General features: G+C 45.7%; 2 protein-coding genes across 2 annotated transcripts in view; one reads left to right on the top strand and one right to left on the bottom strand.

The window, feature by feature from the left end:
• Window positions 1-940: 940 nt before the first annotated feature.
• Gcm2 (GCM transcription factor 2) lies at window positions 941-8317 on the bottom strand. The gene is made up of 5 exons (XM_021181033.2): window positions 8228-8317; window positions 3825-4077; window positions 3587-3699; window positions 2754-2879; window positions 941-1873 (listed from the first exon to the last, which is right to left on the bottom strand). The coding sequence occupies exons 1-5, from the start codon at window positions 8315-8317 to the stop codon at window positions 941-943; spliced, it is 1515 nt and encodes a 504-aa protein (XP_021036692.1).
• Window positions 8318-12820: 4503 nt separating this feature from the next.
• Sycp2l (synaptonemal complex protein 2 like) overlaps window positions 12821-15647 on the top strand; it is a 67376-nt gene continuing 64549 nt past the window's right edge. Inside the window, 1 exon segment of the mRNA XM_021181021.1 lies at window positions 12821-12829. Coding sequence (XP_021036680.1) covers window positions 12821-12829 — 9 coding nt within the window.

Below are 15647 nucleotides of genomic sequence, written 5' to 3'. Positions count from 1 at the left end.
CGGAATAGTCACATGAGTTTGGGTTGCCCCCAATAACATGTTCAAACATGGTGGGAGCAGTTTCATAGAGTTTTTATAGTATCAGAACAAAGGCACTCAAAAATCAAAGAATTGAAAAATTCATCTGTGGAAAATGCCAGGTAGGCAGGTTATATATAGTAAGGCAGAAAAAGATTTTTATGGGCCTAAGAGGCTACTTGATGACATTTTTAGCCTTTGGAGGAAGTGGAAACTTGGGGTTGGTTTGTACACCCCAAAGGGATTCACTTAATTGGTGATACATGGCTATTAAGGGGTTAAAGTCACAGCTCTGGCCTCAGACCTGCAACATTCCAGCTCTCAACAGCACAGAAGGTCTTGCCAGTCAGTCATCACTGAGGAATCTTTAAAATAGGTGAGGCGAGGCTCCCCCCTCCCTTTCCCACCTCTGAGTTTCAGTTCACAGACATCATAGCACCCAAGTTATGGAGGGTTCTTCTTGGTTTACAGATTTTTCAGCTGATGTATGGAAAAGCTTGCAGGGCACTAAAACACTTTCTATGTTTCATACATTTCTCTCCAGGTTTCCACACTGGTGCTACTTAAACAGCCTCTTGATGCTGTTCATGGTTGTGTGAAGTTCCCTAAAACTCTAAAAGGCAAAGGTTAAGAGCGAGAATAGGGTTCTTAGCTGTAAGCTAAGGAAGGTCAAACCAGGATATTGCAGACTCCTCCAGCTTGTTTTTTATTTGTTCATCTGGTGAATAGCCTATGTGGTGTGGCAGGTTGCAAAATGCTGTGCTAACTTCTAGCAGCTATCATTCCTAACTTATAATTTCCCAGCATGCCTTTACACTCACTCTAGTCTTGTGTGTGTGTGTGTATGAATCACATAAATGCACCCTTGGTGTGCGTTTTCATGCATGTACTTCCTTGTCACGGTGTGTGTATCCTTTTTCTCCTAAAAGCCCTCATTGTCAAAGCTAAAGGGCTGCCCTGTCCTATCTAAGTAACCCATCACAGAGCCCACTCCAGACAGACACACATCCCACACATCTGCTCCATCTGTCCCGGAGGAATCTGCTTCTTGAGGAAAATCCAGAGTGTGTCTGGGGGCCTGGCAGTCTCCAGGGACTTTCAGAGAGGCTCTCCCTGAAGGAGAGGCTGCCTGAATGACTCCCTCTTGAGGGTCTAAGGCTGGTGGATAGATGGGCATTGGGAGGTTTTCCGAGGCATAGGTGCAGCTGGCAAGGCTGCTAACCTCCTGCATGCTGTCACCGTGTTTCAGAGCGGGGTGCTGGTAAGCCTGGTAAGCCACTGTGGTGGTGATTACTGTCTGCAGAGCCTGGGTACCCGCTGCTGGCACTGGCAGGTACCTGCAGGGCAGCTCTAGGTTGTAATAAGGTGATGTGGGTACAGCCTGGCATTGCTCACAGTCAACCTTCTCCTCAAGGCCGGGCTTCCCATGTGTTGGTTTCCAGCTATGATACCTAGTTGTGAAATCCAAGGTTCTCTCATAGCTGCCATAGGAACTGACATTATACTGTAGTGAGTTTAGATGGATCCAATCTGGGTCATCAGGGACCACGGAGGAATCTTTATACAGGGTGGAATATGGACTCGAACCTGTAACCCCAGAACTTGCCAATTCATAGCCCCAAGGTGGCCCGGGGAAATAAACGCTTGGATTTGGATATTTCTGAAAGGGCAGTATTATATCTCCTTGAAAGGTGGGCAGGTCACAGGTAACTCTGTGGGCATCAGAGTTTGGGAACGAAGGGGAGGGCTGCCCTGGCATAGGGAAGCTGGTATCAGCAGTCATATCAAATAGTTCTGTGGGTTCCAGGGCAGCCGTGCCATTGAGATGTCCCCTGATGTCCTGAGTGCTTCTTGCCTTAAAAAAAAAAAAAGACACAAATACAGACATATGACACACAATGCATACTGTAACATATGATCTGTAAATGATATGAACACCCTCACCCATAGCAACAACCAACCACATAAATAAATACAGCCCTGTATAGTGAACCATGCCCTGTTACGGTTCACAGCTGGGGTCCAGAGGTTGTTGATGGATGCCCTGAATGAGGAAGGTCCCCAGGAGCCAGGCAGGGTGGGATCTGAGCAGCTAACAGATCAATTCTCATCTGTGTGCTCCTCATAGTGGAGGACCAAGAGCCACTCACATCTGCCTTTAAATCCTGCCCCGCCCCTCCCAACTAAACAGGAGCTTCCCTGTTTACAGGGAACTGTGAATCAGCATTTTAAATACAGGCTTAGCTTTGGCTAGCTCTCCCCAGGGTTTCTGTAGCCCTGGGATGCAGAGGTCAGCGCTCGCTCGCTTGGCAGGTGTAAGGGCTTGAACAACGCCAGGCTCTGTTCTTCTCATGCTCTCTGCCTGATTGGCATGTCTTGGCGGGGAATGCAATTTGGTCAAGTTGCTTGAGGGAAACTTGTCTGTTCTTTCACACAGCTACTTTAGCTGTAATAAATATAGAATGCCCTTATCTTCCAGGGCATTGTACTGTTGGATAACCGCCCTCGCATAAGTCAGGAAACATCCTAACGCCATCGGGCTCTAGGGATCACTTCCCTATTGTAAAGAAGGGACTAGAGCCCCAGTCAAGTATTGGTTCAACGATGTTTGCTAGAAGTATGTAATTTTCATATGAAATTCAACATTTGTAATTGATACCTGGCATTCATCTTACAGGTAGCTGTCAGTGGGCCCCATAAGTGAACACAGACCTCTGGGTGGTGTCAGCCCTTACCTCAGGCTCCCCTGATCTCCTTTTCTGGGGTTGGTAGAAAGAAGCCATCTGTCTCTTGAGGGCACTTCTTCTGCCTTCTGTCTCTGACTTACTCTCTGGTCTGGGGTGATCATGAACTCCTTTGGCCTATGTGAATGAAGAAATTAAATTGTTTATCAGTTTTTCTAGACAAAAAGTGTGTGGGGAGCTGGTACAAACCAGATTATGCCTTTCTTATGTCATTTACTTTTACACTTTTCATCAAAACTGACTAAGTGTTATTCAAAGTAAAACAGTACCAATAGCAGACACCATAGCTGGGTGTGGTAGTTCACACCTGTTATCCACCATTCGGCAGGGGGGAGGCTGGAGGGTCACAGTATCTATGAGGCTATCCTAGGCTACATAGTGAGTTCCAGGCCATCCTGGGCTATGTATTAGAACTCTGTTTCTCAAAGGAAAAAAAAAAGACAACAGATATCTTCGAAACTAGCTGGCAACCCAAATATTCCCTCCAACAAACGTAACTGGATTCACACAATTGGTCCTTAAAGAGCACACTGAGCCATCCAAGGTGCCACACAGCCATGACACCAGAACCCAGCAGGCTAGAGTAGGCAGATCATGAGTTCAAGGCCAGCCTGGGCTACCTCGAAAGTTCCAGGTAAGACTGGATTGTGCAGCCTGTCCCTGTCTGGAAAACAATAAAATTTATCCAACAGCCTGTCTGTCCGTTGATTCCTAGGAAGCAGTGAGCTCACAGGGTATATGTGATTTAATCTCCAGGGAGGCAGTTAGGTCCTCATGGAATGATAGAAATACTTAGTACAAACGATGTTCTGACCCCCACTTACCTGAAAAAAAATTGCATTGCCATCAAGTCTCCAGAAGTTGGTGACAGGGTATCCGCTGTGCCCTCGGCAAGGAACCAGCTCCAAAGGCGAATGACAGTTGGGGCAAGCTTTCTCTGCAAACCCCAGGGGGAGAAATGTTAAATTCAACCCAAAGCCCGGAACCTTCTAAAGGAAGGTAGAGGGACACCAGCTAGGAACAGAGAACCCAGAGCTCCAAAGCCACCATTCCTGCCCTCACTTTGTTGCTTCAGCCGGGCCTTGTCACAGATGGCTGGCCTCAGCTGCAGGTGCGAGCCATCCTTCAGGGCGCAAGCGCGTGCGCACACCACCACGCCCAGGCAGGACTTCTTGAGGATGTGGCCATTGTGGTTGTTGGTGTTGCGCATGGCCCAGCCACTCAGGTGGCGCTGAGCCTTCTTCTCCTGGCTGCTGTAGATGAAGCGCACATACCCATCGGGCCACTCCCGGAAGTGGTCAAAGTGGGTTGGTTCCTGGGAAAAGATGGCGAACAGAATAGGACTTTACGTTAGGGAGCCCGGATCACAGGCACCCCCGCCCCTTTAACTTTTTCTGTGCCCTGGAAGATAAAACAGGATTTTTTTTTTTTTTTTGTAACTCTAGAAATGTTTATACCTCCAAATTATTTTAGTATACAATATCAATCTCCAGCTGCATCTAAGTGGCATATGCATATTAATATACCTAGCCCTTCTGCCATGTGTGGGTAGTAGGGGCAATTATCGGGCCCATTTTATAGAAGGTCCTGGAGATCAGAGAGATCAATTGACTTGTCAAAGTTCACACAGCTACCAGGGCGTGGCTACGGGCTATGTTTGATAGCCCTTTAGTTGATTCCAGAGCCTGAGGGTTGTTTTTGTTTGTTTGTTTGTTTGTTTGTGGCTGACATTCTATTTAAGCATTTTCAAGCCTTCGGAATACTAGGGCTATACGTAGTCAGAATGCTTTCCCACTGAAATGCAGCATAACTGGCAAACATCTTCAGGTCCACACGTTTCTCCAAAAGCTCCCAATAGTACATTTCTCATTGTCCCAATAGTACGAGCCCTGACCCGCAATAACAACATAAAACTCCGAGGTAGTAAGCTTCCCCTTGCACTCCTGCCTTAGCTCTGCAAGCTTCAAAAGGTACCCTGGTATAGGATCTAATCCTCCTAACAAATTGTAAGCTTAGGGGGACTGGAGACCATGCCTGAGGCTGGACTACCTTCCCCTACCTCAGCAACATGGGATCTCCGTGCTCTTCAACAGAGAACCATAGCTTGGAATAATGTGTCATAGCTCAAGTATTGAGCATCAACTTAGCACCCATATCTGGTGGCCTCTGCCTTCTGCTTTATTTAAGATGTAATACATGTCCTTTTCTATATAATTTTGACATACATGACCCTTTACTGAGCATTTTCTATTTATAAGTTACTCTTGTATGTGAATGTTATTGTTGTTGTTGTTTGTGAGATAGGGTTTCTCCATGAGCCCTGGCTGTCCTGGAACTCACTCTGTAGACCAGGCAGGCCTCAAACTCACTGAGATCTGCCTGCCTCTGCTTCCTGAGTGCTGAAATTAAAAGCATGTGCCACTACCACCTGGCATTTTTTTTTTAAGGCAAACTATCACGTAGCCCAGCCTGGCCTTATTATGTAGCCGAGCATGGCCCGGAACTCTTGACCCTTCTGCTTTTGTATTTTGAGTGTTAGGATTACAGGTGTGGGCGTGTGCTCCTACCCCTTGGCTTTCACCAAGCACTGCAAGGTTAAAGCACATTTCAGTCTCTAAATTTCACAGCTCAGCACTAAGGTCACCACAATATATATAAATGATGTCAAAATATCAAACAGACATTCTGTTTTGTGGACAAGCTATTCTCCAGATCTACAGATTGCTCACTCGTTTTAAACAAGTCAGTGTTTACACTGATGACCAAAATCTCCAAGGTGGAGAATGTGATTCAGGCTAATCTCGTCTACGAAAAGTGGACCCAGAGCACATTACAAAGATGAGCTGAACAATGAGGCCGCAATGACAGTTTTTACATTTTTCTCCCAGTGCACGGAGGTGAATGAAATTCGGGGGCATTTTTCTCATTTGCCTAATTGCAGATCATGTAAAGCAAGGCAAAATTCAAAAACTTACAATTGACCAGCTGCCCTAAAAAGAAAAGCATTCAACTCTGCTTTTATTTAGTAGTTGAAAGATTTATTTTATGCTTGTTTCTAATTGTGTGCGTGCATCTGTATGCCTGTCTGTGTGGTATGCACACCTGAAACGAGGTTTCATTTGTTCTAATGTGTTGCCAGCATGCATGCTCTCTCTCTCTCTCTCTCTCTCTCTCTCTCTCTCTCTCACACACACACACACACACACACACACACAAAGTTGCTCACACATTGCAAGATGACAGTATGTCCGAGGACAATTTGAGATTGTTATCTAGTTTCATCATTTGATGACAGGACAGCAGACGGAAACTAACAAAAGTTCAAGGTCACAAAGTCAGTTTACTTCACTCGCCCAGTTAGAAGAGCTAGAAAGATAAGTTTCTCCTGTGTGTGTGTCTGTCTGTCTGTCTGTCTGTCTATGTGGCGTATGCATACCTGAAAGGAGGTTTCATTTGCTCTAATGTGTTGACAATACACACACACACACACACACACACACGAGAGAGAGAGAGAGAGAGAGAGAGAGAGAGAGCGCGCATGAGATGGATTGTTTTGTTACTGCTGTTTCTGTCTCTATTCCCTCACGTGTTAGACATACTCCTGATTAAAGAGCAGGCTTAGCAGGTAAAGGCATGGCCTTGCAAACTTAACCATCTGAGTTAAATCTTAAATCCCATGGCTGAGAGAGAGAACTGACTCATGAAACCATCCTGTGACATCCGAATTTGCCTCTACACACATGGGCACACATAGTATACACACAATAAAAAAATAAAAGCAGATTCCCCCCCCCCAAAGGAAAACTAATTTCTATTAATCCAGAAGTCTACGCATCTTTGAGGTCACATTTGTATTGTATCGTTTGGATCCGATTCTTTTTCAAAACAAAGATTAAGCCGGGCATGGTGGTGCACGCCTTTAATCCCAGCACTTGGGAGGCAGAGGCAGGCAGATTTCTGAGTTTGAGGGCAGCCTGGTCTACAGAGTGAGTTCCAGGACAGCCAGGGCTACACAGAGAAACCCTGTCTCGAAAAACCAAAACAACAACAACAACAACAAAAAAAAACCCAAAACAACAACAACAACAACAAAAAAGAAAACAAAAAACAAAACAGAACAAAAAAACCCCACAAGATTAGATGTTTTCTCTGGAATTTACAGTGGCTGAGGTCAGCAGTAATGGGACATGCATTCTGGGATCTCTGTTCAGAACAGTTGTCCTTTTAGATGCTGAAGGAGGCAGGCTGAACACGAGCAAGCGAGGCAAGCTCCTTACACATGTGTCCATTAAACAAATGCTGGCCTCAACCAGAGGCGACACATCCTGCTCAACCGTCTCCCATCTCTGAGCATCATCTGGCATAGCACAGAGGCCATTACATGCCACGTTTCAAACCCTTGAAGCAGAACTTTACTGGAAGCCCACTCTGTAAACGCTAGGGAAGCCAATCTTCTCTAGCCACTAAGTTCATTTGCACACATGAACACCACACCACACACACACACACACACACACACCACATACCCCACACACATCATACTCACACACTACATCCACCACACACCAGACACATACCACATCACACACATGTATACACACCACCCCCACCACCCCCACTCCCACACTACATACACCACACATGCATACCACATACACTACACATACCACACACACATACATACATACATACTACACACACACACATACACACTACACACACACTGTACACACACATACACACACTTTTCAGCCATTAGTCTTGATCTAAACACAAACTGCTTAGTTTATTTCCTGTACTTGGCTCTGATAATGAAAAAAACCAAAGTTTCCCCAAAAGGACAAGCATTCCACTGCTAGGGACGTGAGAGTGGAGCAGGGTGACTTCTGCATCCCGACTGTGGAATCTTCTCAGCAGGTGATGGAGGACTTTCAAGGAACTGCTCCAGTCTGGACATTCACTTTAGATTCCAGTCACCTCTTAGTGCCTGGCTTGGCCATGTGAGAATTAGTGGTATTTACATTTCCCCAAAACTTTCTCTTGAACTTTGAATAAGCGAGTAAAGAGTGAGGTTTCTCATTGTTTTGTTTTGACAGGAGGCTTTGTTAAGTAGCCCTGACTGGCCTTGAATTTGTACCAATCCCAAGGAGAGAGAGAGAGAGAGAGAGAGAGAGAGAGACTCACTCAGTTTCTGCCTTGGTTAAGAAAATGGAGAGTCTGACTGACTACTTGGGAACATGTCTGTATTTCTGTTGCTTTTGTGTGTTTCAGAGAATCACATGTAAATCATTCTGAGAAGACACATCAATAAACTCTATTCTGCTCTCTGTAGATTCTAACTTCCCTACATATCCGAAGATGTATGTGTGTGTGTGTGTGTGTGTGGTCACAGCATGAATTGGCTCTCAGTTTCCCCTTTGGCTGGACAGTGTCACATTTTACCCAAAGTGCAGTGTCTTTCTCACCTGAGGCATCTGCGGGTCATTGATGTCCCACGTGAGTTTCATCCCGTAGGAGAGCATAGCATCCGCGTCTTGCGTGCTGTCTGCTGGCATCTGGAGGGGCCTCTAGCTCTCTCTAGCCAGGGCCCTGAAAGAGGGATAAAGCCGAGGAGTGCACAGGGTGACTCTTTCCCAAGTGAGAATAAGGTGAGTGAAAGAGGAGGAGGAAGAGGAGGGAGGAGGAGGGAGGAGAGAGGAATGAGGGAGGAGGGAGGAGACTGAGACAGAGAGAGACAGATATGGAGGGATTCAGACAGTAAAATATACAGACAGACAGACAGAGACAGACACACACAACACGCACACACAGAGACAGAGAAGCGCGCGCGCACACACACACACAGAGACAGAGAAGGACACAGAGAGAAAGACACACACACAAAGAGACAGAGAGACAGAGTGAGACAGAGACAGAGAAGGAAACAGAGAAATACACACACAGAGAGAGAGAGAGAGAGAGAGAGAGAGAGAGAGAGAGAGAGAGAAAGAGAAAGAGAGAGAGAGAGAGAGAGATCGCAGTGGGTGCCCTGTCATTGGCTATGGTGCTGAAATGTATCCCTCTGAACAGAAGCATCTTTAAGCAGGTTTGTACACACTGGATATCTCTGCCTCTGCTGGGCTACCTCTCCTGCACCTGAAGCTCCAGCCTGGAATGCAGGGGAGAGTTTAAGCCGCTGAGCAAAGGGGAATTAAAGTTAAGCAGTTGGCAGTGGGGAGCAAGGAAGACTGTGTCATTTATGGGAAAACCAAACCCGATGATCTGTCAGCCTCTCTGTTGAGGGCTTAGGTTGAGGCTCTGGAAGCAAAGGTTTCCAGCAGTCTCCCCGGAGCTAGTTCCAGTGCGAGGTGGGAAAATTGAAGGAGACTGAAGAGCCAGCAGCAGGCACCTCCAGTCTAGGCACAGCTTCCTCAGTTCTCTGGGTTCCTGCAGTTTCTCTGTCCCCAAGTCTGTGCAGAGAGTAAGCCTAGCATTCCAGTAAGTTCTCAAGCCGACACATACCATAGCCCGAGACAGACCTGAAGCACCAGGAAAAGCCTTGGAAAGCAAATCTGAAGGTTGGGACCGGATGACCCTGGGATAGATGGAGAGAAAGAACTTAAAGTGTGGCTGGAGCTCTAGTCCAAAAGCATCGCCTTCCTCTTTATACCTCTCCTCTCCTCTCCTCTCCTCTCCTCTCCTCTCCTCTCCTCTCCTCTCCTCTCCTCTCCTCTCCTCTCCTCTCCTCTCCTCTCCTCTCCTCCCTTCTCTTCCATTCTATTCTCTCCTTTCCTCTCCTCCCTTCTCCCCTCTCCTCTTCTCTCCTTTCCCCTTCCCTCCCCTCATATCTCTCCCTCTCCCTCTTCTTCTCCCTCTCCCCCATCTCTCTTTGCATCCATAATTAAAGAAAAAGAGACCAGGATTTTGTGAGCTCTCATTTGCCACCCAGAAGAACACCCACGGCAAACGTAGAATGTACTGCTACGGTTGCTGCTATCCCTAGATTACTTTTGTCCTCAGAAACTTTGTAGGACCAGAGAACCGTGTTCAGAAGGATGAGAGCATCCACAGCTAAGGCAACCTCCTCTCTCTTTCATCTGCCTATCTTTGACAATTCTGGCACTAGGAGCACTCAATATAAGAAAGCCTCAAGCATCTCTCTCTGGCCACTGCAGTGTGGGATCCTGGACCACTCTAGAAGGTGAGCTTCCAGAATCTCTTCCCGGCGCACTTGCCTTGCACCCGGCCCTATTCCATTGTCAGCCTTAGCTGAAATAAATACATAAGTAAGTAAATAAATAGGACGATAAATACATAAAAATAAGCGAGCAGATTCTACAGTGCAGGTCACTGTTAGAGGAGGGGTTTCCAGCTTGGTCTGTTTGGCACATTCTTAGACTCAGCAGGGGGGCATAGTTCTGGCTTTGCTTGAGCAATGCCTTCTGAAGAGTGTTCCCAACTTCTGTGTAAACCCAGCAAGAGCTGGTGCACTTTACAGCCAGGGTTTCCTTGCAACACCTCAGGAAGGAGGGATCGAACCCTGCAAGTCCCTGGGCTCTACCTCCCAGTCAAGGGCTTGAGAGTCAGCTCAGCAGAAGGTCTGGTTTTGCAGAAGCCAAGTAGAGCCTTTTGGGACCCCGGAGTGAGAAGAGAAGGCTGTGGGGGAGGGGAGGCCAGTTGGGAGCCATGCCTGAGCTCTCTCTAGCTATAGCTCAAAGCTGGATTGATTCTTAGTCTATAGATACAAACTCCTCACAGGTGAAAGTAATTTGTTAATATTCGGAACGTCTCCCTAAAGTTCTTTTCTAAAAATAGCTCACCCAGGGTCATTCCTGAAGTGTAGTTGTGGACAAATATGTGTCTCCATTTTTCCACTGAGCCTTCATGTTGCTGACTGCCAAGGTCCAGATATTTCTGCCATTTGGTTGCTTTTTGGTTCATTTGTCTCTCAAAACATAAAACTATTGACTGTTTTTTTTTTTTTTTAAATAAAATTTAAGCCTCATTAAAAGCAACAAAGACAATTCATGGTTTTTGAAAGAGTTAAAAATATGATTTTAAAACCAGCCATTTAACATGGCCTCTGAACATGAATAAAGGTCAATTTCTGCTCATACTGCAAACAGTGTTAGGATGGCTCTTATCTCTATGCTTTTGAAAGACCTAGAGTCAATCCTTCAAAAACAAATGATGACCCCATCCCAGAGCTGGCTTAGTGGGTAGGAGCATTCAATGAACAAGACTAAAGATCTGAGTCAAAGCCCTCAAAAAACAAACAAACAAACAAAACGGAGGGAGCAGACTTCATTGGTGTTATAACCTCCACCACATAAACAGAAAATGTAAATTATATCTTAAATGCAGATTAATTTGTTTGGGAGGGGAGAGGAACCAACACACTCAACAAGGACGCTGGTGCAACCCCAGGGATTGCGAGGATTGAGGAGGACCAAAGGCTCCAGGCCGTCACAGGCAGCATGAGACCTGGTCTCAGAAAAACATGCACAAATAAAAAACCAAGATGGTTTTCAGTTTGTGAAGAATTAAAACATATGCATCAGGTTGCCCTGTAATTGAGTGTAAAATATGTTAGTCAAAGAAGTTAATCAAAGTGAAAATACAAATAAGTTCTGATGCATTGATGTCTATCTTGTTGCTTATAATAGTTTCTGCATTGCCACTATAGGAGTCGGAAGTATATAATTTCTCCCCAATTCTGAAAATGATGTCTCCTTGCCAATATTTTTTTTAAAAATTAATCATTTTAGTTTAAATATTTATTTAAATAATTATTATTATTTAAAAGAATTAAAATATTAATTATTAAAATATTTTATTCCCCAAAGTGGAATGTGTTTAAGTTGGATTTTGATCACCACTCTTTAGAGATTGTACTCTTTCCTGCGTCACTATTTGCACCGACTTAAGATACGCTGCATTCTTGTCTGTCATAGTCTTGATCACTATTTAATATGCTATACAAGAATCAGTTGAGGAAGAAACAAGCCTCCGAATCCGCAAGGTTTAAGCTAGAGTAGGTAAATGAATTCCAACTCATTGCTATCTGGATCCCGGGGCTCAAGATCAGGTCCCCAGGCTTTAAAGCAGGCTGAGCGACCTCTCAAGTTATTTGCTTACAACGAAGACAAATCATACATAATACAACTTATTTTTTTCGTGGAGTTTTCACATATTTGGTCTCTACAAAAAGAATCCTGCCCCTAGCGCGCGCGCACACACACACACACACACACACCTAGGTTAAATGAAGTTTTCAAAACCAAGTTTTTTTTTTTTTTTTTTTTGTTGTTGTTGTTGTTTTAATTCCTCCTCTTAGGTAGCTCAAGTCTGTAATCACAGCACCACGGGAGGTGGTGGAGGCAAGAGTTCAGCCTGGGCCACATAGTGGGACTCAAGAAAATAAATTTGGCCCTTTTCCTTCTGACTAGGGTATTATTTAACTCTTTATTTTATGGTATCGGGGTTGTATTAGTAATTCCGGGTCAAGGACCACACCTCCTTCTGAACATGAATTCCCCTTCCCAGGGCGCCTTTGTTTGGTCAAGAGACAGCACGGACCCTGGCCCGGTGGCTCACTCTTTCTAAGCTTTCTGAGCGACAGAGTGAGTTCCATGTGGGTGCAGAATGAGACCCTGAAACCAAACTAAACCCAAACCACCATACTGAAGTGATTCGTGCTAGGCACTTGGTCGGTCTCTCCGGAGAGCAGTAAACCTCTCCGGCCTCAGCCACAGGGGTGCGAGCTCAGAACAGCTCGGCTCCTGAAGGTGTGTGCAAGCAGGTGTGCCTTCCTCTGCAGGTGAGTGTGCCCGGGGGCAGGCAGCCTGACCGCGCTGCTCGCCCGCCCGCTTTCTAGAATCTCAAACACCGGAGTCCAGTAGAGTTCAGGCACAGGTTCATCCAATTGGAGTTTCTTGGCGAAAACTGAAATCCAAGAGTCACCTGCGACTTGGATCCTCGCTTTGATCTCAGTGCGGATCTATGACCATCGGAGGCGGGAGCTGTGCAGCTGGGTGTTGCATGGGCTGTGGACGCAGGGGATCCCCGGAAGCCTCGGGATGTCTACGGTGAGTGACATCTTGAGAACAGCCTGGCCTTCCTTCCAGGGTCCTGGTGTGGAGGGAACTTTCTCTTCAGTGACGCTCACTGCCTCCTTGGCTGCCTCCTCCGCCGGGCAGTAAGACAAGTCTTTGGGATATCGGGATACTTTGGGGCTCATCATCCTCTTGGGTTTGCATGGAGCTGTCTGGCAGCTTTCAGGGACAGAACGGGGATCCTCATACTCTGCTCAAAACACCCCTGGGGAGGGGAAATGGAGAACTGGAGCTCCGCAGCTCTTTTGAGAGAGCCATGGACCACTTTTCCAGACTGCAGACCTCTTTATCCCATTCCTGTCCTGGCGAGCCAGACAGCAGCAAGGAAAGGACAGTCTTGGCGACAGATGGGGTCTTAATAACTTCTGAGCGCCTGCATTTAGCTCCCAGTTACTTGCCATTGGCTAGCCCGCTGTTGAAACGCATAAACCTAGATGGAATGGGTCTTCTGTGTCTCCTATTTATACATAAGGACGATAAAAGAATTGCAAAATGCACCGACGTCAGAGACTTTGATTCAGTTCCTAGAAACAGGACTGTTCGTTCGTTTGTTTGTTTGTTTGTTTGTTTTGAGACAGGGTTTTTCTGTATAGCCCTGGCTGTCCTGAAACTCACTTTGTAGACCAGGCTGGCCTCGAATTCAGAAATCGGCCTGCCTCTGCCTGCGCCACCACTGCCTGGCCAGGACTGTTAACCTAAAGTGTGTGTGTGTATTTATATATATAATTTTTTTTATAATTTTTTTTTTTGTCTTGTGGGAGACAGGGTCTCATTTGCCTAGGTTAGCGTAGATTCTCCGCGTAGCTGAGAATTATTTTGAACTTTTTTTTTTTTTTTTTTTTTGGTTTTTCGAGACAGGGTTTCTCTGTGTAGCCCTGGCTGACCTGGAACTCACTTTGTGGACCAGGTTGGCCTCGAACTCAGAAATCCGCCTGCCTCTGCCTCCCGAGTGCTGGGATTAAAGGCGTGTGCCACCACGCCCAGCTTATTTTGAACTCTTGATGGACTTCTCAAGTGCTGGGAGCATAAGCAGTACCCACCACAGCCCGCTGACCTAAAAGGGCCACTTAGCAGAGATTTCTTTTGTGTACACGATAGCATTCCATGAAATAAACCGAGGCAAATGGGGAGATGGGGTGCTATGTGTGTAAAGGCAGAACCAGGCACAGCACCTTGATGAAATAAATGTACCATCTTATGACATGTTTGGAAGCCCCTTTGTGGGTTGTGGATGTTTGCATCTTGAGATGTTACTGTATGAGCACTAATGTTAAACTCTATGTCACAAATATGAGGACCCTCTGGATTTCATTTCTAATTGCCACTTGTAATATAAATTTTGGGTATGGGTTTGAATTTAAACACAGATTTTATTAACTCCCATATCCCTTCCTATTTCACAGTGTTCTCTATAGCGTTTATGTTTATTTTGTCTGGATATTGTTTCAAATGCTTTCTCTGCTGCTTGTGAGATGGTATTTTGTTTACCCAGACCATGGCAAAGAAGGTGACACTTTTGGGATGGGGTTGGTTTGTTTTAAACACCATCTAATATGCTGAAGTGTAACCTCTTCAAAAGTTGATGGCGGGGAGTGGGGCTGGGGAGGACTCAGTTTTCTTCCCTGGGAGTTTGGCCATGCTCCAGTGAGTTTGGGCAACACAAACTGGACTTGGTAGGTTTGCTTGTTTGTTTTCTAGGGAGGGCACAAGGGTGGGAAGGGGTGGGCATGGAAGTATTGGGAAGTGAGTATGATAGGGTGCATTGTATGAAATTTCCAAATAATAAAAATATTGTGTTGGAAAAAAACCCCACTACCCTATTTAAACCTAGGATTAAGGACATATACAAACAGAAAAGAAAAACAAAAACAAACAATAACAAAAAAACTCCCAAAACCTGTCCAAAAGAGCAGCATAAACGTTCTTCTATTTTTAGAACTCAAAATGTGTTTTCAACCTTTATTTTTAAAAGAACATCTTTTTATTGCACACAGAAGTATGAAAATTCTCTGTGGTCTGTTATGGAAGCTGCTGGAACAGGCAAGGCCCAAGGTGATTTCTGAGTAATAATAGTTTATTTTCTATTCTATATGTGTTACTGTTGGTGGCTCCAGGTGGCTCCTCCACGCCTTTCTTCCTTAAGCCTGGAGCAGAGAAATCTAGGCTTTCTCTGCTCTGATGCCCCATTACAACCATGTCTGTTCGACTTCACTCCAACTAGCTCTTCAGAAGCCTACTGTAAATTATCCGAGGCCTAGCATTTTTTCTTCCAGGTAGAAGTAGCCAGCACTGAATAAAACATATTGAATGCCTGTCTTCAGGGAACTTAGGACTAGCCGGGAGCCAAACAACAGGTGCCCAGACCTAATAGAGCAGGGTTGTGGAGCAAAGTAGGCGCTATGAAGCACCTGGCCTGCATTGTTGAAGGCGGTCCTGGAAACCCCGCCTATAAGTTGGTATTCAACCCACTTCTGGGGGGCAGTCAGCTTAATTGAAGGGGCAATGAGGATCAGGAGTTAGACATGAATGTGTGCCAAGACTAGAGGTGAGACAGGCTTATTTCAGATACCACCTTTTTGTTTTCTTTCCTCTGTTGCTCTTCTGACCCTCAGTGGGTGAGCCTGGGCTTGAATGGTTGTGGTTTAGGCTGTGCTGTGCTCCTGCATGCTTTCAAGGCTTACCCATAACTTTGTAGTTTTCAGAAAGTCCATGGTTGTCAGACTCACTCAATGGGGGAGTCTGAGCTCATATAAAGTCCCAAGGAGATGCAGCTGCCGCCGCCGCCGGAGGC

The sequence above is a fragment of the Mus caroli genome, unplaced genomic scaffold (genome assembly GCF_978045245.1).
Source record: "Mus caroli unplaced genomic scaffold, Mus_caroli_1 scaffold_15, whole genome shotgun sequence".
NCBI classification, from domain to species: domain Eukaryota; kingdom Metazoa; phylum Chordata; class Mammalia; order Rodentia; family Muridae; genus Mus; species Mus caroli.
Note: the sequence above shows the minus strand (reverse complement) of the source record. Positions and strands in the feature narration are given on the sequence as shown.